Here is a 24,888-nt window from a genome sequence, read left to right as displayed (position 1 = left end):
TTGGTTTGGATTGGTTTGGATTGGTTTGGATTGGTTTGGATTGGTTTGGATTGGTTTGGATTGGTTTGGATTGGTTTGGATTGGTTTGGATTGGTTTGGATTGGTTTGGATTGGTTTGGATTGGATTTGGATTGGTTTGGATTGGTTTGGATTGGTTTGGATTGGATTTGGATTGGTTTGGATTGGTTTGGATTGGTTTGGATTGGTTTGGAGTGGTTTGGGTTGGTTTGGTTTGATTTGGATTGGATTTGGATTGGATTTGGATTGGATTTGGATTGGATTTGGATTGGATTTGGATTGGATTTGGATTGGATTTGGATTGGATTTGTTCTTTGTTCTTTGTTCTTTGTTCTTTGTTCTTTGTTCTTTGTTCTTTGTTCTTTGTTCTTTGTTCTTTGTTCTTTGTTCTTTGTTCTTTGTTCTTTGTTCTTTGTTCTTTGTTCTTTGTTCTTTGTTCTTTGTTCTTTGTTCTTTGTTCTTTGTTCTTTGTTCTTTGTTCTTTGTTCTTTGTTCTTTGTTCTTTGTTCTTTGTTCTTTGTTCTTTGTTCTTTGTTCTTTGTTCTTTGTGTTTTTGTGTTCATTGTTCTCTGTTCTTTGTTCGTTGTGTTCTTTGTTCTTTGTTCTTTGTTCTTTGTTCTTTGTTCTTTGTTCTTTGTTCTTTGTTCTTTGTTCTTTGTTCTTTGTTCTTTGTTCTTTGTTCTTTGTTCTTTGTTCTTTGTTCTTTGTTCTTTGTTCTTTTTTCTTTGTTCTTTGTTCTTTGTTCTTTGTTCTTTGTTCTTTGTTCTTTGTTCTTTGTTCTTTGTTCTTTGTTCTTTGTTCTTTGTTCTTTGTTCTTTGTTCTTTGTTCTTTGTTCTTTGTTCTTTGTTCTTTGTTCTTTGTTCTTTGTTCTTTTTTAAATTGGTTTTTTTTTTTAAGACAGAAACACCGTTTTCGACCAAAGGTCGTACAGACCGAACACTTAACATCTAGACAACGGACAGGAAACATACACCCAGTGGACCGGTGGAGAATTTTTCGATCACGAAAAGATTCCTCCTTACCGGGCGGGAATCGAACCCAGGCTCCATAGTCCATGCTTCTGGAAGCACGGCCACGAAGCCCACAAAATCTTCAAAAAGTTCTCTTATAATTTAGTTTGGTTTGTCCTAAGATTAATTCAATCTATTCTCGAATAGTGTAATTTTTCGACGCAGATGCAAAGTAGCTCGTAAAATCCCAGTGAAAGAAAAACTTGCATGGTCACAACACTTAGAATAGTTAAACCAATTCCAACGATCCCAACTAATTGCGAATATTCCTTCAAACTTCCTAACTAACTACAAGGACGTGGCTGGCGTTGTCCTGGTAATGTTTGACCAAACCCAGTATGTCATTCACTTGATTCGTTGCGCAATTTTGGTCAGTCACTAAGTAGCAACCATACAGATATATGTAGTAAGTCAAAGCTTGTTGGTATAATAGTTAATAATTTTTAAAATCTTTATTACATCATCTTTAAAAAACATCACAAAATTACGTAGTCTTTTTAATCTTCCCGGACGGTCGCTCGAGGATCCAATACTTTAGTAGCAAGCTCATTGGCTGTTCAAGGAACAAATATACCACCAACCCAAATGCGTACGACAGTACAATTAGCGACAGCAGAAGAGAAGCAATGTGGGGTAGGGATACCTCCGGCAATGCGGGAACGTAGTTCAACATTATCCGAACCAACGGAACGTGAAGTACGTACACGCTGTAGGACAGTTTTCCCAAGCTGGTCATTGGTCGAGAGGCCAGGAAACGCCGGAAGAAGCCTGTACAAAAGAATTCAAATAAAGCGTTACTAATAGCTTAAACTAATGATCTTGCTCCAGTTGGCGCGAAATCTCTCTATCATACTAACCTGGCTGAGCTTTGAAGCAGTAGATAAAACACATACAGCCTGCAAGGGCACCGTAATTACGATATACAATTGAATGTAGAAGTACCGTCCAAGATGATCGTCTGAAGTCATATTCGTAAAAAAGGAACGGCGATAGGAATCCGACGGCAACCAGAGGAGTAGTGATTTTCCGAAGAATCATGTATATCTGAAATGTATTACAGTTAGATAAGCATTTTTAGCGTAGAATTTAGTCATATTTACCTTTGAATCTTTAAGATTCAGCCGTCGCCGTTTTGTTTCATGGTAGAGATATCCAACAATCAATCCACTGATAAAACCATTTGCATTAGTGTAGGGAGGCATATAAATGTGTGAAAACCACGGCTGATACGATAGCAAGAACTTCAGATCACTAAAAAGGAATTTATGATACAAGCTGAAAAGTTAAAAAAAAAATAAACACACGAACCTATATCTAATAGGCATAACAGGTTCCAGTTCGAGCTTGTAGATAATACTGAGAGTAACAATATTTGCAACCACTAGTAAAGTCGTCAGTATAGCTAAGGTGTGCTTTGGGAACTTCCAGATCAGAGCTAACACCGCCATAGCACCCAGGAACAACTGCTGATCAGCGCCCATGTACCAGCCGTGGAGAAAACACCTTTCATTGCTGATAGGAAGATTGTTGACGAACAGCACGTTCTCCCACCCACGTTCCCTGCATACGCTGCGCTCGACAACCAGTGAACTGTATCCCAGAGCACCTAGTTTTAGTCCCGGAAGCGCGTGGCCTACCGCAGCCATCAACAGGAAGAAATAGTAAACCGGTAGCAGCCGGATCCATCGATTGGTAATCTTCGTGCGAAAGTATTCGACGCTGAACTGCGGTTTGCGCTCCACGTCCTTGAGGAAGTTCACCATCAACAACATTCCGCTGATGACGAAGAACGTCTGCACCGAAATCGGAGCCGTGGATGTAAAGTTCAACATGAACCGACTTTCCAGAAGTCGTTCAGCAGATTCCGGGTTGGTAACGGGGAGTACAACGCACACCAACAAGCAGTGAATCATCAGCACATAGATGTTTATGAACACACGCAATCCGTCGACGTAACCAAAGTCTTTGTAAACTTCCGATTTGTTGACTTCGGTGAAGCGAGTCCAATTCCGGTGAAGCGAAAACGAAGACACCACGATATGATCTGTAAGAATAAGAAATGTTAGATGACATTATCGTGGATCTCAACCAACATGCCAACCCCACACCTTTGATTTGTACATCGCCCAGCCATTCTAAAACATTTGCTGCAACAACGGCAATTACCAACGCTACGACTATCGCGATGAACCCCACCGACAGCCAGTCTGAAAAATACAAACGATAGATCGTCATAACATGAATTATCGGAGTGCATCTAGTCATGGCGACAAACCGAAGTCACTGCGAGCCTCCAGCGGGTCATTGGTCAAGCAGTGCTCAATCTCCGAGTAACCATGCTGCGGGGTATGGTAATCCAGTTCCAAGCGGTTGTTGACGCAAATGTTGATCAGCTGGCTGTACTTTGCGTTGTACTCTTGCAACTTGTGGCGGGTATGCTTTAACCTAAAGATATGCTATCAAATATAAAAAATAAAATTATTGTGTAGGTATGTTTTTTTATAAACTAATTGTTATGCATAACGTACCATGTTTGGAGCACTGTTTTTCAGAATCCAAACATGACCGCTTGCTGTTCCACCTCGCGTTTTCGAAGCCACCACAACTCAATAAATTATCAGTCAACAAAGGGAATATTTTGAATTTAATTTTTGCTGCAACGCTGTCCACGGATGATGGAGTCAACGATGATAAGTCAAATGTATGCATATTGTTCAAGTTGTGAAAAAAATGGTGCATATTGCTAGTTTTGTTAGTACACAACATCCCCCACTGGGGTCTTTCATTATCAAGCAATACTGAAGTAAGTAGGTACTTCACCCGATACTATAAATAAAGTTTGAATAGCACAAAAAACCTACGCGTGTTATTATTTGCCAAATTTTGAAAAATTATTTAACACTTGATGTATCACACCTCTATGCAAATACGTAAAGACGGTGTCGCATGATCTAACAACATCTGCTTGTTCGAGTATATACTGAAGGTAATTTCTATTTCAGTTTTATCATTATTCACACTTTTCTCAAAAATGTTCGGTAGCCATTACAAAAATGTTATTATCGCAACGGGAATCGAACCTAAAACATCAACAAAAATAAAGGCTGGGTTCCGGTCTAGGCGATTTTCGGTTTGGAAATTGCCTCGACTTCTCTGGGCATAAAAGTATCATCGTGTTAGCCTTATGATAAACGAATACAAAAATGGTTACTTGGCTTAGAAACCTCATGGTTAATAACTGTGGAAGTGCTTAATGACCACTAAGCTGCGAGGCGGCAATGTCCCAGTGGAGGATGTATTGCCAATAAGATGAAGGAAAAGAAAGAGAAAAAGGTTGTTTGTTCCATAAAGGTTACTTTTCGTTTGCAATTGATGATGGCCCGGAAAGAATGAAGGAAGTGAGAAAACGAGCAAATAAACTCTTCGCGGCATTGGTTTCCTTCCTGCAAATCGATTTCTCGGCGAAAAACAGCGTGATGCTCATGAGAATGAATGAGAATCCCTACCCGAGCAAAGCTTGAGAGCAAAACGATAACTCTTTTTGATGTTGTGAAATCGCCGAATATGATTACTTAATTTGATATCTTTTTGGTCGTTTTAATGGTTAAAATAACAAAATGTATAGCAGAAAAATCCTACTACGACATCAAATCGAAAACTATTCCTGCTATCGATGAGAGCAGATCGAAAACTAAATTTGATATTGGTTCCGATAACAAAATAAGTACACAGTTTGATGTCAGATCATACAATTTAGAAATCTACTGCAAAATGAGATCAAAATATGTAATCAATCGAGATGATTCATATTTGAAAACAAATTATGATTTCAATTTGATGTCAAAATCAAAATGTGTTTTCTATATGCTCTCATTATGTTTTCAGACTTTGCTCGGGTATCCATGCTAGTAAATATACATAATACATACTAAAGTCGAATCAAGTACGAGACACTGAACCCGAGCAAAGTCTGAAAACATAACGAGAGCACAAAGAAAACACATTTTGAATTCGACATCAAATTGAAATCATAATTTGTTTTCAAATATGAATCATCATGATTGATTACATATTTTGATCTCATTTTGCTGTAGATTTCTAAATTGTATGATCTGACATCAAACTGTGTACTTATTTTGTTATCGGAACCAATATCAAATTTAGTTTTCGATCTGCTCTCATCGATAGCAGGAATAGTTTTCAATTTGACGTAGGACTACGCCTGTATTTTCTATACCGGCATACACTTTGAGATGGCGAAAATCGGAGACCATCACTAAAATATGATAGACTTTAACGTTAATATCTTAGCCGTTTCTCGGCAAATTTCCATTTTTACCTTTCTCGTATAAAAAGTATACGTAGCGGCGATATGTTCGCTCCAAAAACAAGATTTTTATAGAAGGCCCGTAGACACATAGTGTTATATACCGATCGAATCAGTTCGACGAATTGAGGTGATGTCTGTGTGCGTGCAAACAAATCTCTCTCATTTTTGGGTACATATCCTTAACCTTGCAACAAATTGCATTCGACGCGGCATCCTGTCCCATTACTATTGAAAATTGGACAGATCGGATTATGGGCTTCAGAAGTTATGTCCAAAATATTTTTTTATACGTCAAACGCGTAAAATATTTTACTCATTTTTTGGTACTTATCCGTAACTAGGCTGACCATACGTACGGTATTTTACGGTCAGTATAGTTATTTAGGCTCTGTACTATCGTAAGGGTTCGTTAAAAAATGACGTCACAGGTTTTAGGGGGAAGGTGGTCTAATATTTTGTGACAGTACATATACGAAGTATTCCAAAAAGCGTGACAGAGGGGGGGGTCTAGAAATCCCAAAAAGTAGTGAATCACCCCTAATCTGATAATTCTACCCTTTACACCTTTACGTGGTGTGTTACAGGGCACACTGGGGCAGACCGCTGTATTCGTTGGACAAAACCTCTAGCACTCTCTGTATACGTTCTAGAGTTTTGGTGTCTTCGGCACACTATCGCGGGTGATTCTAAGCTTCATTTTGATGAATTTTATTTTTATCTAGATAAGTTAAAACCTACCTAGATAAGTGTTATCTTTTGATAGAAACTAGATAGAGCTAAACTGTCTTCTACAAAGTTGTTTGTTTTGGCATTTTGGACTTATGCTCCAAAGACACCTATGCTCTATAACCTTTGTAGATGGCGCTGTACGTTATTTCCTTGAAAACAGCAATAAAATGGTTTTCTTCCATTTTTTTCGCGTAAGACCTCTGATAAAGTTTTTTGAGGTATGCTATCAAAGGAGAATGATAATGAAGCTGATCGTGAGGTGTTACCAAGGTTTTTAAAAGCTTTATTAGTGAATTTCTTGAAATTAAGGTAAAAAACACTGTTTAGAAAAATATGAATAACTTACGAATGGGCAGATGGCGGCAGCTGAAATTTTGTCTGAACATAGTTCAAACTTATATCTTTGATATCGGGAAGAAAAAAAGTGGAGACATGTGGAGCTTTTTGTCTGCCATTATTCCAAATCTGGAATAAATATGCATTGAAAATCAACATATTACAGAAATTCCGAATGAAACGGATTTACGATATCTCCGGATTCTGCAATATTTGGTAGAATCATCCCTTTCCGAAAATTATTAGACTTGTATTTTTTGTTCCGTCACTGATCTAAAATTGTGATGAATTTGAAAAATCATTTTTTTAGCATTTTTCGAAATCTATAGTCAAGAAATTTATTCTCTCAATTTTACACATTATTTTGGGAAAAATAGAGATGTTGAGAAATCCGTTTTGGAGATACATTTTTTGAGTAATTGATAACAAACACCGGTACACAATTTCCATATACTCCACACGGAGACGCATGGTTGCCCACCATGTTGTTTGTATGGCGAATCAATTACTTTATTTCGTGAAAAGAGATATCGTACATTGCGTTTCATTCGGAATTGCTATAATATGTTGATTTTCAATGCATATTTATACCAAATTTGGTATAAATGACAAGACAGACAAAAAGCTCCACATGTCTCCACTTTTTTTTTTCTTCCCGATATCAAAGATATAAGTTTGAACTATGTTCAGACAAAATTTCAGCTGCCACCAAACGCCCATTCGTGAATTATTCATATTTTTCAAAACAATGTTTTTTTAATTTAATTTCAAGAAATTCACTAATAAAGCTTTTAAAAACCTTGGTAACACCTCACTATCTGATTTATTATCAGTCTCCTTTGAAAGCACACCTCAAAAAACATTTGCCAGGGGTTTTATGCGAAAAAAAAGGGAAGAAAACCATTTTAAAGCTGTTTTTAAGGAAATAACATACAGCGCCATCCACAAAAGTTTTAGAACATAGATGTCTATGGAGCATAAGTCCAAAATGTCAAACCATACAACTTTGTAGAAGAAAATTAGAAAATAGAAAAAAATGCTCTATCTCGTTTGTATAAAAAAAAATAACACTTATCTAGGCAGGTCTTAACTTACCTACACTGAGAAAAATTCCATGGTAATGGTTACTATTTTGTAGACTACGCCATGTTTTTAAAACAACCACAAATTTTCAGTTAAACTAACCACGCATTCGGACAAATTCACCACTGATTCAGTTCATGCAACAACATTCCACCAGGACCACAGTTGATTTTTACTGCGCGCATGGTAAAATCAAACGGGTTTGTTGTCTGCTGAAAATCGTCGGTGCGGATTCTTAAATTTACCCTCGGAATGGTAGTTTCGACCGCAACATTTTTTTGCGTGTAGATAAAAATAAATTCCATCAAAATGAAGCTTAGAATCACCCGATAGTGTGTCGAAAACACCAAAACTCCAAACAACACCAAAAAAAAAAAGAATACAGTGGTCTGCCACAGTGTGGCGTGGTAAAATCTGCACGGTAACATTGCCAGCTACAGGCAAATCCTGACCCAACGAATACCTTCCTCATTATCCAACTCCGTGGAACTTTTGAGGGTGTCGCTAAGTCGGTGGCCTCTCGTTAAGGGGGAAGGGTCATTTGGCCGAAATCACTAGGTCGAATTGTTGTTTGGCCGAATACACCATTTGGCCGCACAGACCATTCGACCGAAAGGGTCATTTGGCCGAATAGTTCATCTGAAAAGTAAGAAATTAGGAATGAGAAGAGAGACGTCTCACTTCTCACTCTTCATTTTTCTCTTCTCATTGTAAAAAGTGAGAAACGCGAAATGAGTAGTGAAGCGTCTCACTACTCACTTCGAGCTTTTCACTTTTGACAGCAAGAAGTGAGAAATGAGGAGTGAGAAGTGAGACGTCTTACTTCTCTTTCTTCATTTCTCACTTCTCACTGTGAAAAGTGAGTAGTGCGGAGTGGGCAGTGAGACGTCTCACTAATCATTTCTCACTTTTTACAGTGAGAAGAGAAAAATAAAGAGTGAGAAGTGAGACGTGTCTCTTCTCATTCCAAATTTCTCACATTTCAAATGACCTATTCCGCCAAAGACCTATTCGGTCAAACAACCGTTTCGGCCAAATGATCCTTTCGGCCAAACGACCCTTTCGGTAAAATGGCATTCGGCCAGATGGGTTTCGGCCTTATGGTTTGTTCGACCTAGTTTATTCAGGAAGTATTGAACATTGATCAATTCTCGCTTAACTTTTCAAAAGGACCTAAGTACCATTTTTTCATGAATTAAGGCCGATCCAAATATTTAAAATCTATTTTGTCTCCCCCCCTCGGGTTTTTTTGCCAAAAAATAATATTTTGAGGGGGCAACAAAATAAAATTCGGATAATTTTGAGGATTTTCAAAACATTCTTTAATAAATCCGAGGAGTTTTTTTTATTTTTTTCATTTTAATATTTATTTTTTATCCGCCACCCCCGCCCCCCTCTTGAACTTTCGGAGACCAGTAGGACAAAAAGTTAATTAAATATTTGTCACGGCCTAATTTGAATAGCCCAATCATCAGAAAAACATGAAATCTTTTGATTGCAGTACTCAAATTAATTCATGAAAAAAATGTTACTTATAGGTCCTTTTGAAAAGTTAAGTGAGAATTCCAATCGTTGTTTCGAAACCAGAATCTGGATATATAAGCGTGTATTTTTTTATGTATCTTTCGAACTATGTATGATAGAGTAATTACGTATATCAATGAATTGGAGGCAACAGAGACTATGTCCTGACTGCTGATCCTTTCCCAGGCCATCTGCCAGTTGTGGTGCCTGTGGATGTTATGGAGTTTGACAGTGAGCTCTGTTAAACTTCTATAAGGAGCTGCATGTATCCCCAAGCAGGCTCCGCCAAAGGGACCGTGTGCCGCTTAAAACGCACAAGCCCAAGTCCTGGGTTAGGTTGGACACTAAACAGACCTAACACGACGGCCCTCCAACGAGACAGGAGGCTTGTACACGCCCAATAAACCGCCTTTTTAAAATAACCATTACGAACGACATAGTAGTTAATACGACTCGATATAATCAGCAACGACCTAGGCGACGAATAAAGGATCACGATTGGAAGCTTGGAACATGGAACTGCAAGTCGCTAGGCTTCGTAGGTTGCGACAGGATAATCTACGATGAATTACATCCCCGCAACTTCGAAGTCGTAGCGCTGCAGGAAATCTGCTGGACAGGACAGAAAGTGTGGAAAAGCGGGCATCGAGCGGCTACCTTCTACCAAAGCTTTGGCACCACCAACGAGCTGGGAACCGGCCTCATAGTGCTGGGAAAGATGCGCCAACGCGTGATTGGGTGGCAGCCAATCAACACAAGGATGTGCAAGCTGAGGATAAAAGGCCGTTTCTTCGACTATAGCATCATCAACGTGCACTGCCCACGCAAAGGGAGACTATACGACGAGAAAGAAGCGTTCTATGCACAGCTGGAGCCGACATACGATAGATGCCCACTGCGGTACGCCAAAATCGTCATCGGCGACATGAACGCTCAGGTAGGAAGGGACGAAATGTATAGACCGGTCATCGGACCGGATAGGCTGCACACCGTATCGAATGATAACGGCCAACGATGCATGAACTTCGCAGCCTCCCGCGGAATGGTAGTCCGAAGTACTTTCCACAAGGCCACATAGAAATCACCTAATCAAGGAACGGAAAACCAAATCGGCCACGTTCTAATCGACGGTAAATTCTTCTCCGACATCACGAACGTCCGCACTTACCGCAGTGCAAATATTGAATCCGACCGCTACCTCGTTGCAGTACACTGGTAGAAAAAACATTTTGATTTTCATAAGTTCATTTTCATTTCATAAGGTACCAATGGGAACCATAAGTTTGCCTTATGAAATTCATACGTTATATGTAAACTTTTCATAAGGTATTCTTATGAACAGACCTTGTTCATTACAGCGTTCATCCTGACCATCTTGACAGCTAGCAAAAAAAATGGCTCACTTCTTGTTGCATTTTTTTCACGCCATCAACGTGAGTTTTTTTTCGACTGAAATAATCCCGAATTCTAAATTTACAATAAATTTATTTCCTTCTAATATCTATTTCAGCGACATTGCAGCAACTGCAATGTCAGAAGGATCACCGTAAATCTAAAACGACTACCTGTGCATGAATTCGGTAATTCAATCAAGGCACTCTCCCGAAGTCCTCCGAAAGCGGAAACAACTGCACAAGTCCTGCAGTTTTGCCTCCCTCGACGATGTACGAAGACTCAAGACGTCCAGCTTCTCGCCTATATAGTATAGTGCAATGATCCTGTCCTAGTGGAATAAGATTATCCGGTTTCCTCCGGCTTCGGTATACGGTCTCGATAAACGGACGAATGATGCCGGATGCGACAGGTTTCGGCGAAATCATCAAGGTAATATTTGGCCGCAAGGTTTAGAATTGCGTATAGAAATAACTACATACAACCTTTTGATTTTTCAGATCAGGAAGACAGATGCGGTTACGATGAATTGCATCAGCAACTTGTCATTAAGAAGAAAGCTCTATGGTACACAAATAGACTCCGAGCTTCGGACTGCAGTGTATACGTAATACGTGGTAATACTCATAATCAATGACTGATGCCGTGAGGTTAAAAACAGATTTTTCTTAGCAATTTCAGGAATAATTTGGACGATCTGAAACTGCTTGGCATAGCTTGACCCGACAAAGTTAGTCGCCAAAAATCCAACCACCAACAAAGTAAACATCAATGGTATGCTTACGACTAGACTAAACGGTGCTCCCGATGGCAGTAAGGCCAGAAAAAACAACTATTCGGGCATCTGTAGTAGCCATTTAGCAAGAGCGTTTATGCGGGCTAGAGTTGTCGGTGCAATTATTTAATCAGATGCTGAGGAGCCAGTACTTCAACTTCAGAACCATACTGGTCAACACTCAACACACAGTGCCGGTGTCAGTTTTCATGCCCTCACTATTAAGGGGCTGTCCATATACCACGTGGACAGGTTTTGATTTGTTTAAGATACCCCTCTCCCCCAGCGTGGACAACTGCTCATATAAATTTTCAACAATTTGTATGAACCGTGGACATTTGCCATACCCCCCTCTCCCTAAACTGTCCACGTGGTATATGGACAGCCCCTAATAGCATATCGGTCAGTTTGGTTGTAGTGGGGTGTTGATCAATAGTTCGTGAGCTAATGCTAAAGTTGGGACCTTCCTTAGCCGTGTGGTATGATGCGCGGCTACAAAGCAAGTCCATGCTGAAGGTGACTGTGTTCAATTCCCGGTCCCGTCATAGGAAATTTTCATTCTTGGCTAAGTTGCAAGGCAGAAATGTCACCACAGCATTAAGAAGAGAAGGAAATCGGCGTTGGGAAATGTCTTGAAGAAATCGTTGTTATATGATTTCATGCAGTAATCTTTCGTGCATGTGTCGGTATCACTGGGCCAAGGCTGCCTATTTACTACATACTTTGATACATTACAGTAGTAATATGTACTAATTATATGGTTATAGTCTCGGTCAAGATGAATACACAGCTAGGTGTTTCAATCCGCCCAATTTATGGGCGAGAAGAAGGCGGGGGTGAAAAATTCATTTTCGGTGCAAAACATAAACAAACCGGCTGGCTCTCCCATACTAAAATCCAAGATGGCTGAATCGTGAATTTGGCAAATTGGAACACCTAGTGGTGTATTCATCTTGGTCTCGGTTATAGTATTGCTACTTAGCAGCTGATAGGGATGCAGTTCCTTGTCGGTGTAGTTTCAGTAAAAAGTCCAATTGGTTGTCTTCACGTATCGTATCCGTAGTTAGTTTCTCCGGAGGCGATTTTCAACAATTGCACATGATTATCATATTTCTTAATATTCTGAAAGTGTAGTTCTGCTTATTGGGTTCTTTGTGTTATTGAGCGTAGACATTTTGTCACCGTGATCTTCCCAAGTAAATTTCCCAGACCACGCCTTTATACGATGTTGGCCATTTGCATTATTATTAGACATTATTAGACATGTATCCTGTACGAATAAAACCAGAATATAGTGTTGAGTTTTTTTTCAATAAAGATATAATGATTTAAAAACGTTTTATCAACTTGGTTTTAATTCATAATTTATTTCAATTTAGAAAAACAAAAAAAAAGTAAATCAGCACTTCATAACACTGCCTTATGAAATTTCATAAGGTTAATCAATGAAAATTTTAAGGCAAACTTTAAGAGGAACATATGTCTCATTATGGACAAAATTCACCCAGGGTTCATTCAGTTCCATAAGACAACCTTATGATTTTCAATCAATTTTCTTGTGGCTAAACTTCATAAGGTAAGTTAATGAACTTCGAAAGGTTTTTTACGGCAGTGTATGTCTGCGCTCAAAACTCTCGACGGTGTACAATACGCGTCGGAGTCGTCCGCCGCGGCTAAACATTTGACGACAACAAGACGGTAGACTAGCCCAAGACTACGCTCAGCAGCTGGAAGTGGCACTCCCAACGGAAGAGCAGCTGGCGCAGCGTCTCTTGAAGATGGCTGGAGAGATATTCGATCCGGCATTGGAAGCAGCATATGATACAATCGATCGGGACCAGCTATGGCAGCTAATGCATGAAAACGGATTTCCGGATAAACTGATACAGTTGATCAAGTGCGTAGTTCCAGTTTCAGGGGCATTCTCGAATACCTTCGAAACGCGCAGAACGTTACGGCAAGGTGATGGTCTTTCGTGTCTGCTATTCAACATCGCTTCAGAGGGAATAATGCGAAGGGCAGGGATTGACACGAGTGGTGGTCACGAAGTTCATCCAGTTATTTGGTTCCGCCAACGACATTGATATTATGGCCCGTAACTTTGAGAGGATGGAGGAAGCCTACATCAAACTGAAAAGCGAAGCTAAACGGATTGGCCTAGTCATCAACACGTCGAAGACGAAGTACATGCTAGGAAGAGGCTCAAGAGAGGACAACGTAAGCCACCCACCCCGAGTTTGTATTGGTGAACATACCCTTATGGTCTTAGTGCCTAATAGCAGCTAAAACTTGGCGATAGCATAGAGATTATCTTTGAAATATTCATCAAACCTGGAATCATAAGTATGGGGTTTCATTAGTAATCCACTTATGATTTCAGTAGAAAAGTCTACTTTACCTACCGTTTAACTCTTCTCAACTTCCTCCAAATAAATCATAGTTGTTGATATATTAACTGCAATAGCAGTATTCCATATATTTGACCTCCATAAATAACAGTTTTTTTTACAAATTATCCAATCCTTTGATACGTTTTGCATATTCAATTCTTGATTTGTTATTACTCAAACAACAAAATGCCTTCGAATGAGTTTAAATTTGCACTATATTTTGTCTATGCTCAATAAAAATTATTCCTCTTTCAAAAAATATAGAAATTCATTTAGTGTCAGAAAATTTTCACTTGCCCCACCCGTAGTAAAAATCAGACAGTCATTTTTTTTTTAGTTTTCATATAAATATATTTTCTTGCTGGAATTGAAAACTATGCAGAAAGCCAACTTATCAATGTACTAACTGAATGTTTTTTGAAAATTAACTTTAAAAAATTCTCATATTTATGGATACGTATAACAACTTGTACAAAAGTTAAACATGGTAGGTGTAAGAACTTCTTTTCTCGTTTGTTGAAATAGATCATTATTTCATGTTTTACTCATTCAACGCATTCATTTAAATGCCCATGAAAGTTTGTGAAAAGAAATTGATTAATTCTATGCTTTATCATCGACATAGGGTATCTGTTCCATTATTAATAACATGCTCCTATATCAATAACGTTCGCAAAATAGGCAATGTAGGCTCTACTTGTGTCGTGTTTTTGGTCGTTATCCGGCATGCTCACTGCTGAAAAAAATCACAAAAATGAGAAATAATACAACTTGCGCACCTTTGCAATTCTTTGGTATTGATTTGGCTACATGGTATGAATTAAAGGAACAGTTCCCCTATTTGCGTTTTTTTTTTCACTTACCCCATTTACCACATGCCAAAATGCCATATGTGCAATTTTTGACGATATTGTGTAATTGATTATGGGAGAAAAACAATGGGCTGCGAAATGGTGAGTTGACATCCGGGAAGGGATGTCGCCTAACATAGCTCTGGTCCTCACAAGTTCCAATACTCACGCTTCCACGGGTCTTCCGATGACAATTGACCGCCAGCTAAGGGTTGCGTACTTAGCTGGTAGTGCAGCCTGGGCACTGTTGTCCTTCTGACATCAGCTAGAGTGAGAGAGTGCGTCCTGTGGGGTCTGCCTAGGATGTGGTGGGGTGCGACAGTGGGCTCTGTTGAACTTCTTCCCCAAGCAGGCCCTATCAAAGCGACCGTGTGCCGCTCAAAGCGTACTAGCCTAGTCCTGGTGTTGGGTGGGACTTTAATCAAATTTAACCCGACTGATCGAGCATCTACCACGGACGGAGGTGCGGCAACAACAGCGTCTGTTCTGGCACCCAGCGGCTGAGTTTTAAATGCTATTCCCCGGAAGCTATACCTAAAATGGCAGCCCCATCCCGGTGGATAGGGAACCTTGGGCCAACAACCTACTGTTCCCGAAACATCAATTTGTTCGAGAATCCGATAATGAAAGAATACGGACTGATTTTACGGCGACGACTCTTAGCGCGAAACAACGGACACGAATAGGAACATGGAACGTTTTAACCCTAGCCCAGCAGGGTAAATTGGCACAACTTGCCAATGAGGCACGCCGCATGAAGCTTGAGATCCTGGGACTGAGTGAAGTCCGTTGGCCAAACTTTGGAGAACACAGAACGCCGTCAGGACAAGTTCTGCTATACTCTGGTTTACGAGGTGAACACGCTCCCCGGCATCGCGGAGTTGGCTTCCTACTAAGCGCTCAGGCACACTCTGCGCTTATGAAGTGGGAACCTATAAGTGAAAGGATAATCGTTGCCAGATTTAGAACACGGGTCCGAAACCTTACTATAATCCAATGTTATGCGCCAACCGATGCTGCCGATCTGCAAGACAAAGAGAACTTCTACAGTCAACTCAATGCCGTCGTAGATAGAATTCCGAAGGGTGATATCAAGATCTGTTTGGGCGACTTCAATGCGAAGATCGGATCCGACAACTCGAACCATGAGCGCATTATGGGACGCCATGGTCTCGGAGAAATGAGCGAAAACGGAGAGCTGTTCGCAGAATTTTGTGGTAATAACGACATGGTGATCGGGGATCGCTCCTCCCCCATCGACCGGTTCACAAGGTCACGTGGGTCTCCGTGACGGCTTTACAGAAAATCAAATCGACCACATCTGCATCAGCCGAAAATGGAAACGGAGCCTTCTTGATGTACGGAATAAACGTAGTGCCGATATCGCGTCTGATCATCACCTCCTCATCGGCGAAATACGCCTGCGCATTGCGCGGATTCGTCGGCAGGAGGAAAGAGTTGGACGACGATTCAACACACGCCGACTGGAAGATGCCACGGTGAAACGGTCCTTCGTTGAAGAACTGGAGACGCGTGCTGCAGATATTCCGGAAGGTGGCAGCGTGGAAGACCAATGGACCGCCATCAAGAATGCCTTCATCGCCAATAGCGAAAACAACCTGAGACATCTGAGCTCCCAGAGAAAATAATGGATTACTGATGAGACCTGGAGGAAGCTAGGGGAGCGAAGAGAAGCCAAAGCCGCGATAGAGCGATCAAAAACCAGATGAGCCAAAGTCTTAGCCCGTCAATGATACTCGTCTCTTGAGAAGGAAGTAAAACGCTCATGTCGACGGGACAAGCGAGCGAGGGTAGACTCTCTGGCCGACGAAGGAGAGAGAGCCGCCGCAACCGGGGACATTCGCCTCCTCTACGATATCTCACGACGCTTAAGCGGGGCGAAGATGAATGCAACGATGCCTGTGAAAGACGCGAATGATCAGTTATTGACCGACCCAACTGACCAGCTGAAACGCTGGTTCGAACACTTCGAACAACTTTTTCAAGTGCCAGCCAGGCCACCACCACCTCGGCATGATTTGCCTAAGATCCGACGCATAAGATGCGTCAATACCTAAGCTCTGTCACTGCTAGAGATTCAAACAGCCATCCAAAGCATGAAATCGATTAAAGCCCCAGGGGTCGATCGCATATCAGCCAAGATGCTCAAAGCTGACCCCATGACATCCGCTCAACTACTGCATCGTTTATTTCGTAATATCTGGGACACCGCAACTTTCCCGGTCGACTGGATGCAAGGTATCTTAGTGAAGGTGCCCAAAAAGGGTGACCTAACTGTATGCGATAACTGGCAAGGCATAATGTTGCTGTGTAACGTTCTCAAAATTCTATGCAAGGTTATCCTAGCCCGGATTCAGGAGAAGATCGATGCGACTCCGGCGACAGCAGGCCGGAAGATCCTGTGTGGACCATATTGTCACGCTCCGCATCATTTTGGAGCAGGTCAACGAATTTCAAGAGTCCCTTTACTTGGTGTTCATTGACTACGAAAAAGCTTTCGACCGTCTCAATCACGAGAATATGTAAGGCGCCCTGAGACGCAAGGGGGTTCCTGAGAAAATCATCGGCCTCATCGAAGCACAGTACGAGGACTTTTCGTGTAGAGTGCTGCACAATGGGGTCCTGTCTGAGGCAAGGATGTATTCTGGTGTAGAACAAGGATGTATTCTATCACCGTTATTGTTCCTCATCGTAATCGACGAGACTCTGGTAGATGCGATTGACCGTGAACCAAACCGCGGGCTGTTATGGCAGCCTTTAACCATGGAGCACCTAAACGACTTCGAATTGGCTGATAAGCTCAACGACCTTGCCGAGCGCTCCTCTTCGGCAGGTTTAGTCATCAACGTCAACAAAACCAAATCGTTAGATGTAAACACGGTGACTCCTTCCAGTTTCACAGTAGCCGAGTAACAAGTGGAGAATGTTGAAAGCTTCCAATATCTTGGTAGCCAAATGACATCAGACGGCGGTACCAAGATCGACATAGGCACACGGATCAAGAAAGCAAGGGCTGCCTTTGCGAGTTTAAGAAATATCTTGAAAAACAGGCAGATAAGTGAACGCACCAAAATACGAATTTTCAACTCTAACGTGAAATCTGTGCTGTTATACGCTAGCGAAACATGGTGTGTATCAGTGGAGAACACTCAACGGCTGTAGGCGTTCATTAACAGATGCCTGCGGTATATAATTCGGGGTTAGTGGTCTCACAACTGGATATCAAACAACGAGCTCCATCGTCGTTGTCACCAGAGGCCGATAGCAAAAGAAATTCGGGATGGGAAGTGGGGCTGGGTCGGCCACACTCTACGTAGGGGCGGAAACGAAATCTTTAAGCAAGCATTAGACTGGAACCCGCAAGAATATCCACAAGGCCACATGGAAATCAAGAAACGGAAAACCAAATCGGCCACGTTCTAATCGACGGTAAATTCTTCTCCGACATCACGAACGTCCGCACTTACCGCAGTGCGAATTTTGAATCCAATCGCTACCTCGTTGCAGTATGTCTGCGCTCAAAACTCTCGACGATGTACAACACGCGTCGGAGTCGTCCGCCGCGGCTAAACATTTGACGACAACAAGACGATAGACTATCCCAAGACTACGCTTAGCAGCTGGAAGTGGAACTCCCAACGGAAGAGCAGCTGGCGCAGCGTCTCTTGAAGATGTCTGGAGAGATATTCGATCCGGCATTGGAAGCCGCATATGATACAATCAATCGGGACCAGCTATGGCAGCTAATGCATGAAAACGGATTTCCGGATAAACTGATACGGTTGATCAAGTGCGTAGTTCGAGTTTCAGGGGCATTCTCGAATACCTTCGCAACGCGCAGAAGGTTACGGCAAGGTAATGGTTTTTCGTGTCTGCTATTCAACAGCGCTTTAGAGGGAGTAATGCGAAGGGTAGGGATTGACGGCGTCTCTTGAAGATGGCTGGAGAGATATTCGATCCGCCATTTTTAGCACCACTACCGCTGCACTTGGCACGGTGCCCCCGGATCAGAGAAACGACTGGTATGACGGAATGTGAGCAGTTAGTAGAACAGAAGAATGCAGCATGGGCGAGATTGCTGCAACACCGCACGAGGGCGATCGAGGCACGATATAAACAGGCGCGGAACAGACAAAACTCAATTTTCCGGAGAAAAAAGCGTCAGCAGGAAGATCGAGACCGTAAAGAGACGGAGCAACTGTACCGCGCTAATAACACACGAAAGTTCTATGAGAAGTTGAACCGTTCACGTAAGGGCTACGTGTCACAGCCTGATATGTGTAAGGACATAAACGGGAACCTTCTTACGAACGAGCGTGAGATGATCCAAAGGTGTCGGCAGCACTACGAAGAGCACCTGAATGGCGATGTGGCATGATGATGGACCTGGGAGAACGCGTGCAGGACATAATTTTATCGGTTCCGGATCTCCAGGAAATCCAGGAGGAGATTGGCCGGCTGAAGAACAACAAAGCCCCTTTGGTTGACCAACTACCAGGAGAGCTATTTAAACACGGTGGTGATGCACTGGCTAGAGCGCTGCACTGGGTCATTACCTAGATTTGGGAAGAGGAAGTTTTTTGCAAGAGTGGATGGAAGGTGTCGTGTGTCCCATTTACAAAAAGGGCGGTAAGCTGGATTGTAGCAACTACCGCGCAATCACATTGCTGAACGCCGCCTACAAGGTACTCTCCCAAATTTTATGCCGTCGACTAGCACCAATTGCAAGGGAGTTCGTGGGGCAGTACCAGGCGGGTTTTATGGGCGAACGCTCCACCATGGACCAGGTGTTCGCCGTTCGCCAAGTACTGCAGAAATGCCGCGAATACAACGTGACCACACATCATCTATTCATCGACTTCAAAGCCGCATATGATACAATCGATCGGGACCAGCTATGGCAGCTAATGCACGAACACGGATTTCCGGACAAACTGACACGGTTGATCAAAGCGACGATGGATCGGGTGATGTGCGTAGTTCGAGTTTCAGGGGCATTCTCGAGTCCCTTCGAAACCCGCAGAGGGTTACGGCAAGGTGATGGTCTTTCGTGTCTGCTATTCAACATCGCTTTGGAAGGGGTAATACGAAGAGCAGGGATTAACACGAGTGGTGCAATTTTCAATAAGTCCGTCCAGCTATTTGGCTTCGCCGACGACATAGATATTATGGCACGTAACTTTGAGAAGATGGAGGAAGCCTACATCTGACTGAAGAGGGAAGCCAAGCGGATCGAACTAGTCATCAACACGTCGAAGACGAAGTACATGATAGGAAGAGGTCTAAGAGAAGACAATGTGAGCCACCCACCGCGAGTTTGCATCGGTGGTGACGAAATCGAGGTGGTAGAAGAATTTGTGTACTTGGGCTCACTGGTGACCGCCGAAAACGATACCAGCAGAGAAATTCGGAGACGCATAGTGGCTGGAAATCGTACATACTTTGGACTCCGCAAGACGCTCCGATCGAATAGAGTGCACAGCCGTACCAAACTGACAATCTACAAAACGCTCATTAGACCGGTAGTCCTCTACGGACACGAGACCTGGACAATGATCGTGGAGGACCAACGCGCACTTGGAGTTTTCTAAAGGAAAGTGCTGCGTACCATCTATGGTGGGGTGTAGATGGCGGACGATGCATGGAGGAGGCGAACGAACCACGAGTTGCATGAACTGCTGGGAGCAAGGATGTTATCGATCATTTAGTAATTTGCCTTCGATCATTTAGTAGTTTGTCAATAACTCATTCTAGAGGCTAAATTTCAAAATGTGTTGTATGGTGGACTTCTAGTGCAAAGGTTTATCTACAACTCTGCCTAACAGTTCGTTGTTTGAATTTCACTTCTAACGGAGTTATAACGCTAGTAGCAGTAGCTTTGACTAAATGATTGCATATTTTGTTATCATTTAGTATAAGTATACCAACTAGCACCGTAACTCCTTTAACAGTGGAATTCGAAAGTCGACTTGTTAAGGAGAGTTGTAGCAAAATCTTCGCACTTAGTCCACCATACAATACATTTTGAAATTATGCCTCTGGAATGAGTTATTGACAAAGTACTAAATGATCGAACGCAGATTACTAAATGATCGATTACATCCTTGGCTGGGAGAACCATCCATCGTTCACACCGCGAAAATCGAACGACTGCGGTGGGCCGGGCACGTAGCCAGAATGTCGGACAGCAACCCGGTGAAAATGGTTCTCGACAACGATCCGACGGGCACAAGAAGGCGAGGTGCGCAGCGGGCAAGGTGGATCGATCAGGTGGAAGATGACTTGCGGACCCTCCGTAGACTGCGTGGTTGGCGACGCACATAGGGGTATTTTCGCAATCTAGCCGGAATAAATTATTTTATCTCTCAAACTGCTATATTTCACCTTATTTTATGATACTGTGATGATAATTTGGCTGAAATATCAGTTTTCTTAATTTTCACTTTTTGACCCATGTGCTTTACCCTTTAAAACATTGAAAAACAATGGTAATTTCATTTAATTCATTCTCATCAAAGCTTTTACCGAAATCAGCTCAACTCTATGTGTTTGCAAGGGGAAACATAGAGCTAAAAGATGGTGTCATGGAAATTGTTCTATGACTCTTCCTCTTTTCATAGGGAGGTTGAATGTATGATATAGGCCATAAATGCCTTAAATACAGTACCCAACTAAAAACATCCGCTTTCAAAATGGCGCAAATTTGCGCAAGATTTTTCTTCGGGATCCTAAAATATAGACATAAATGCGTCCTCTCTATACTGAAATATTACCGAATATCATCGAATAAGTGTTTTATGCATATTGAAAATATGAGTAACACTATCTAGTTTCAGCTCGAAAATGGACTTCGAATTACTCTTTTGTATTTCTGTTCAGAACCATTCATTCTTATCAAAAATATGTTTACATGATACTATTTTGTCTACTTTTTCATGGTATGTACTGATCTGTGGATTGCTGTGGCAAATATTTGACCACAATACAACATACCGAACGTAATCAAATTCAACAGAAAAAATCATTAATTTCCTCAACGAAAAACCTTCAACTTTCTAGAAGTGTAGTGGTAAAACTTTAAATCTAAATAGAAAACCTAGTACTAGGAGTCGCTCGTCTACTATTCAGAGAAGTTTGAGGCATATTTGGACTGCTCTAGGACAATTTTGAAAATTTAACTTTATTCCGGCTAGAATGGTGAAATACCCCTATGTGCGACGTGTAGCCATGGACCGAGCCGAATGGAGAAGACTCTTATATACCGCACAGGCCACTTCGGCCTTAGTCTGAATAAATAAAAATAATAGGGATTGACACGAGTGGTGGTCACGAAGTCCGTCCAGTTATTTGGTTTCGCCAACGACATTGATATTATGGCCCGTAACTTTGAGAGGATGGAGGAAGCCTACATCAAACTGAAAAGCGAAGCTAAACGGATTGGACTAGTCATCAACACGTCGAAGACGAAGTACATGCTAGGAAGAAGCTCAAGAGAGGACAACCTAAGCCACCCACCACGAGTTTGTATTGGAGAACATACACTTATGGTCTTAATGCCTAACTAGCAGCTAAAACTTGGCGATAGCATAGAGATTATCTTTGAAATATTCATCAAACCTGGAATCATAAGTATGGGGTTTCATTAGTAATCCACTTATGATTTCATTAAAAAAGCCTACTTTACCTACCGTTTAACTCTTCTCAACTTCCTCCAAATAAATCATAGTTGTTGATATATTAACTGCAATAGCAGTATTCCATATATTTGACCTCCATAAATAACAGTTTTTTACAAATTATCCAATCCTTTGATACGTTTTGCATATTCAATTCTTGATTTGTTATTACTCAAACAACAAAATGCCTTCGAATGAGTTTAAATTTGCACTATATTTTGTCTATGCTCAATAAAAATTATTCCTCTTTCAAAAAAATATAGAAATTCATTTAGTGTCAGAAAATTTTCACTTGCCCCACCCGTAGTAAAAATCAGACAGTCATTTTTTTTTTAGTTTTCATATAAATATATTTTCTTGCTGGAATTGAAAACTATGCAGAAAGCCAACTTATCAATGTACTAACTGAATGTTTTTTGAAAATCAACTTTAAAAAAATCTCATATTTATGGATACGTATAACAACTTGTACAAAAGTTTTCTCGTTTGTTGAAATAGATCATTATTTCATGTTTTACTCATTCAACGCATTAATTTGAATGGCCATGAAAGATTGTGAAAAGAAATTGATTAATTCTATGCTTCATCATCGACATAGGGTATCTGTTCCATTATTAATAACATGCTCCTATATCAATAACGTTCGCAAAATAGGCAATGTAGGCTCTATTTGTGTCGTGTTTTTGGTCGTTATCCGGCATGCTCACTGCTGAAAAAAATCACAAAAATGAGAAATAATACAACTTGCGCACCTTTGCAATTCTTTGCTTTCGAATGGTATTGATTTGGCTACATGGTATGAATTAAAGGAACAGTTCCCCTATTTGCGTTTTTTTTCACTTACCCCATTTACCACATGCCAAAATGCCATATGTGCAATTTTTGACGATATTGTGTAATTGATTGTGGGAGAAAAACAATGGAGTAAAAGCCTATTAATGACTAATATCCTTGAGAGGACCTTGACTGTGTATTGTAACACAGAAAAAATAAGAAATTGTTCACACGATGAATTTGTTTAGTTTTGGGTTGAATTACCAATATAAATAATAATATATTTCTGAAAAAAATCGCCAAAAAATTGTTATCTATTTCCAACATTTCCCACATGTAAATAGCACCGCTTGATTTTTTTGGTTTTGCAAATGACTTCTACACTATGTAGTAGGACCCCTAAACTATCAAAAACCATAAAGAGTTTCAGTTTAACGTATTGTTTTGGAGACATATTAATTTTTAAAAAGGTGTGGCATCTGAACTGGATTTACCCTATCAAATTTTCACCTGAAACTAAATCTCTGCCAAATTCACGAGAAGAGAAATTTGTGTAGTTGTAACAATCCTCTTGGATCTAAAGAGAATTTGGAATAATTCCAGAACCAACTGGAATCTGCACATCACTCGAAAAGGAATCGAGACTAGAATAAAAAGCTGGACTGGAATAAAAAGCCTTAAAATATTACATTGATGGATTAAAAGCGAACCTTGTTATGATTTTTACAATTTCTAATTTGCCTTGTAGAAGATCTTGGCCGTTTGGGTGTTCTAATTATTCAATCATTTTATTCAGCCAAATAAACTGATGTGAAAGATATGCGCTAGTTTTTCATTAGACATGCAGTGCAGAACCTAATGGTCTATGATTTATTTTATACTGATTGATTGTTCTGCAACTCACCGTGAAGTTAACATCAATTTTCGGCTGCAACAATCGTTGCCTTGCACTTGCATCGAGAAGAGCTACCTCTCTCTGACAATCGGCCACGCAAATTCCCCAATCCAGCTGATTCCGTCGAAAGCGCGTCACAATCCTGCTTGGTGTGTCCTGCAGGAATTCCGACAGATATAATGTGGATCAAATCCCAAATTCTGTCCAAAACTTACAATAGGATCCGCATCGGATTCCAGCACTATACGAACATAGCAGAACACTCCCGGAGAGTTAACCTGTTGACACTTTTCAAAATCGTCGTAACGATAGATCGGTGGAACAATTTCCGAAGCACTGGACCCATACACAGAGGACCACCTACTCACTAGAAGCACCAGAAGTACGCACAACAATTTGCATTTCAACGACATTGCTATCGGCTCTGTTGATCATTCGGGATGATCGTTCGATACTTGTTCAGTTGCTGTTCAAACTCCTACTGGAGGCAAGTTAGCGTCGAATGCCGCCTCTATGGCTAAAGATTATAGGGTTCTGTTTGATCAGGTCAACAGTTGGATTTATTCAAAGCTAATCACCACCATGCAATACTTGCTATGTGGCTGGTTGAAGGGGAACGTTGCCAGCAATTAGTCGATACTGTTACGTGTACTGTTGATGTTCTAAAATATTTGAAACCGAAACCATTGTACGATAAAGTTATACTGGGAAATCAAAGGTTCATTTTGTCAGATTCTACAGCAGATTATGAGATTGATCTCTGCACTTTTTGGAACAAATATACTTCTGGTGTAATGCTTTGATGTGAAAATATAATCAAAAGTGCAACAATGGAATGATCGCTGTTGGTATATGCAACCAACTGTTTAAACCATTTAACACATAGTGAAGAAAATTAGAAAAGTCGTCTACTAAACATGATTAACTACTGTCCCCTAAGTACATACTCAGCGCGAGATCAGAGAACAAGAACAACGCGTATAGACACTACGCAAGCTCATATTGTTTGCGCTCATTTCCCCAGTCTCTATCCCTATCACATTCTCCGACCGATGACAATTACCACTATCGACACTCATCGAC

General features: G+C 41.1%; 1 protein-coding gene and 1 long non-coding RNA gene across 2 annotated transcripts; one reads left to right on the top strand and one right to left on the bottom strand.

Moving 5' to 3' along the window:
- Positions 1 to 1,447: 1,447 nt before the first annotated feature.
- On the bottom strand, positions 1,448 to 24,403 carry LOC134214867 (nose resistant to fluoxetine protein 6-like). The gene is made up of 8 exons (XM_062694149.1): positions 24,021 to 24,403; positions 23,815 to 23,961; positions 3,305 to 3,485; positions 3,138 to 3,236; positions 2,338 to 3,073; positions 2,130 to 2,280; positions 1,887 to 2,073; positions 1,448 to 1,797 (listed from the first exon to the last, which is right to left on the bottom strand). Exons 1-8 carry the CDS (start codon positions 24,216 to 24,218, stop codon positions 1,514 to 1,516), a joined length of 1,983 nt encoding a protein of 660 aa, XP_062550133.1. The 5' UTR covers positions 24,219 to 24,403; the 3' UTR covers positions 1,448 to 1,513.
- LOC134214865 (uncharacterized) lies at positions 10,314 to 11,964 on the top strand. The gene is made up of 4 exons (XR_009979951.1): positions 10,314 to 10,464; positions 10,542 to 10,855; positions 10,924 to 11,040; positions 11,096 to 11,964. It is a non-coding gene; the product is annotated as an uncharacterized LOC134214865 (long non-coding RNA).
- Positions 24,404 to 24,888: the final 485 nt, after the last annotated feature.

Source organism: Armigeres subalbatus, chromosome 2, assembly GCF_024139115.2.
Source record: "Armigeres subalbatus isolate Guangzhou_Male chromosome 2, GZ_Asu_2, whole genome shotgun sequence".
In the NCBI taxonomy this organism is placed as follows: Eukaryota; Metazoa; Arthropoda; class Insecta; order Diptera; family Culicidae; genus Armigeres; species Armigeres subalbatus.
Note: the sequence above shows the minus strand (reverse complement) of the source record. Positions and strands in the feature narration are given on the sequence as shown.

What these genes read in the sequence shown, in the direction of transcription:
- LOC134214867 (XM_062694149.1), bottom strand. Translation starts at nt 24,218, where the DNA reads ATGTCGTTGAAATGCAAATTGTTGTGCGTACTTCTGGTGCTTCTAGTG. An exon ending in GGGCGATGTACAAATCAAAG is followed by an intron (nt 3,074 to 3,137) that starts GTGTGGGGTTGG and finishes TTATTCTTACAG; the next exon opens with ATCATATCGTGGTGTCTTCG. An exon ending in CTGCTTCAAAGCTCAGCCAG is followed by an intron (nt 1,798 to 1,886) that starts GTTAGTATGATA and finishes TCTTTTGTACAG; the next exon opens with GCTTCTTCCGGCGTTTCCTG.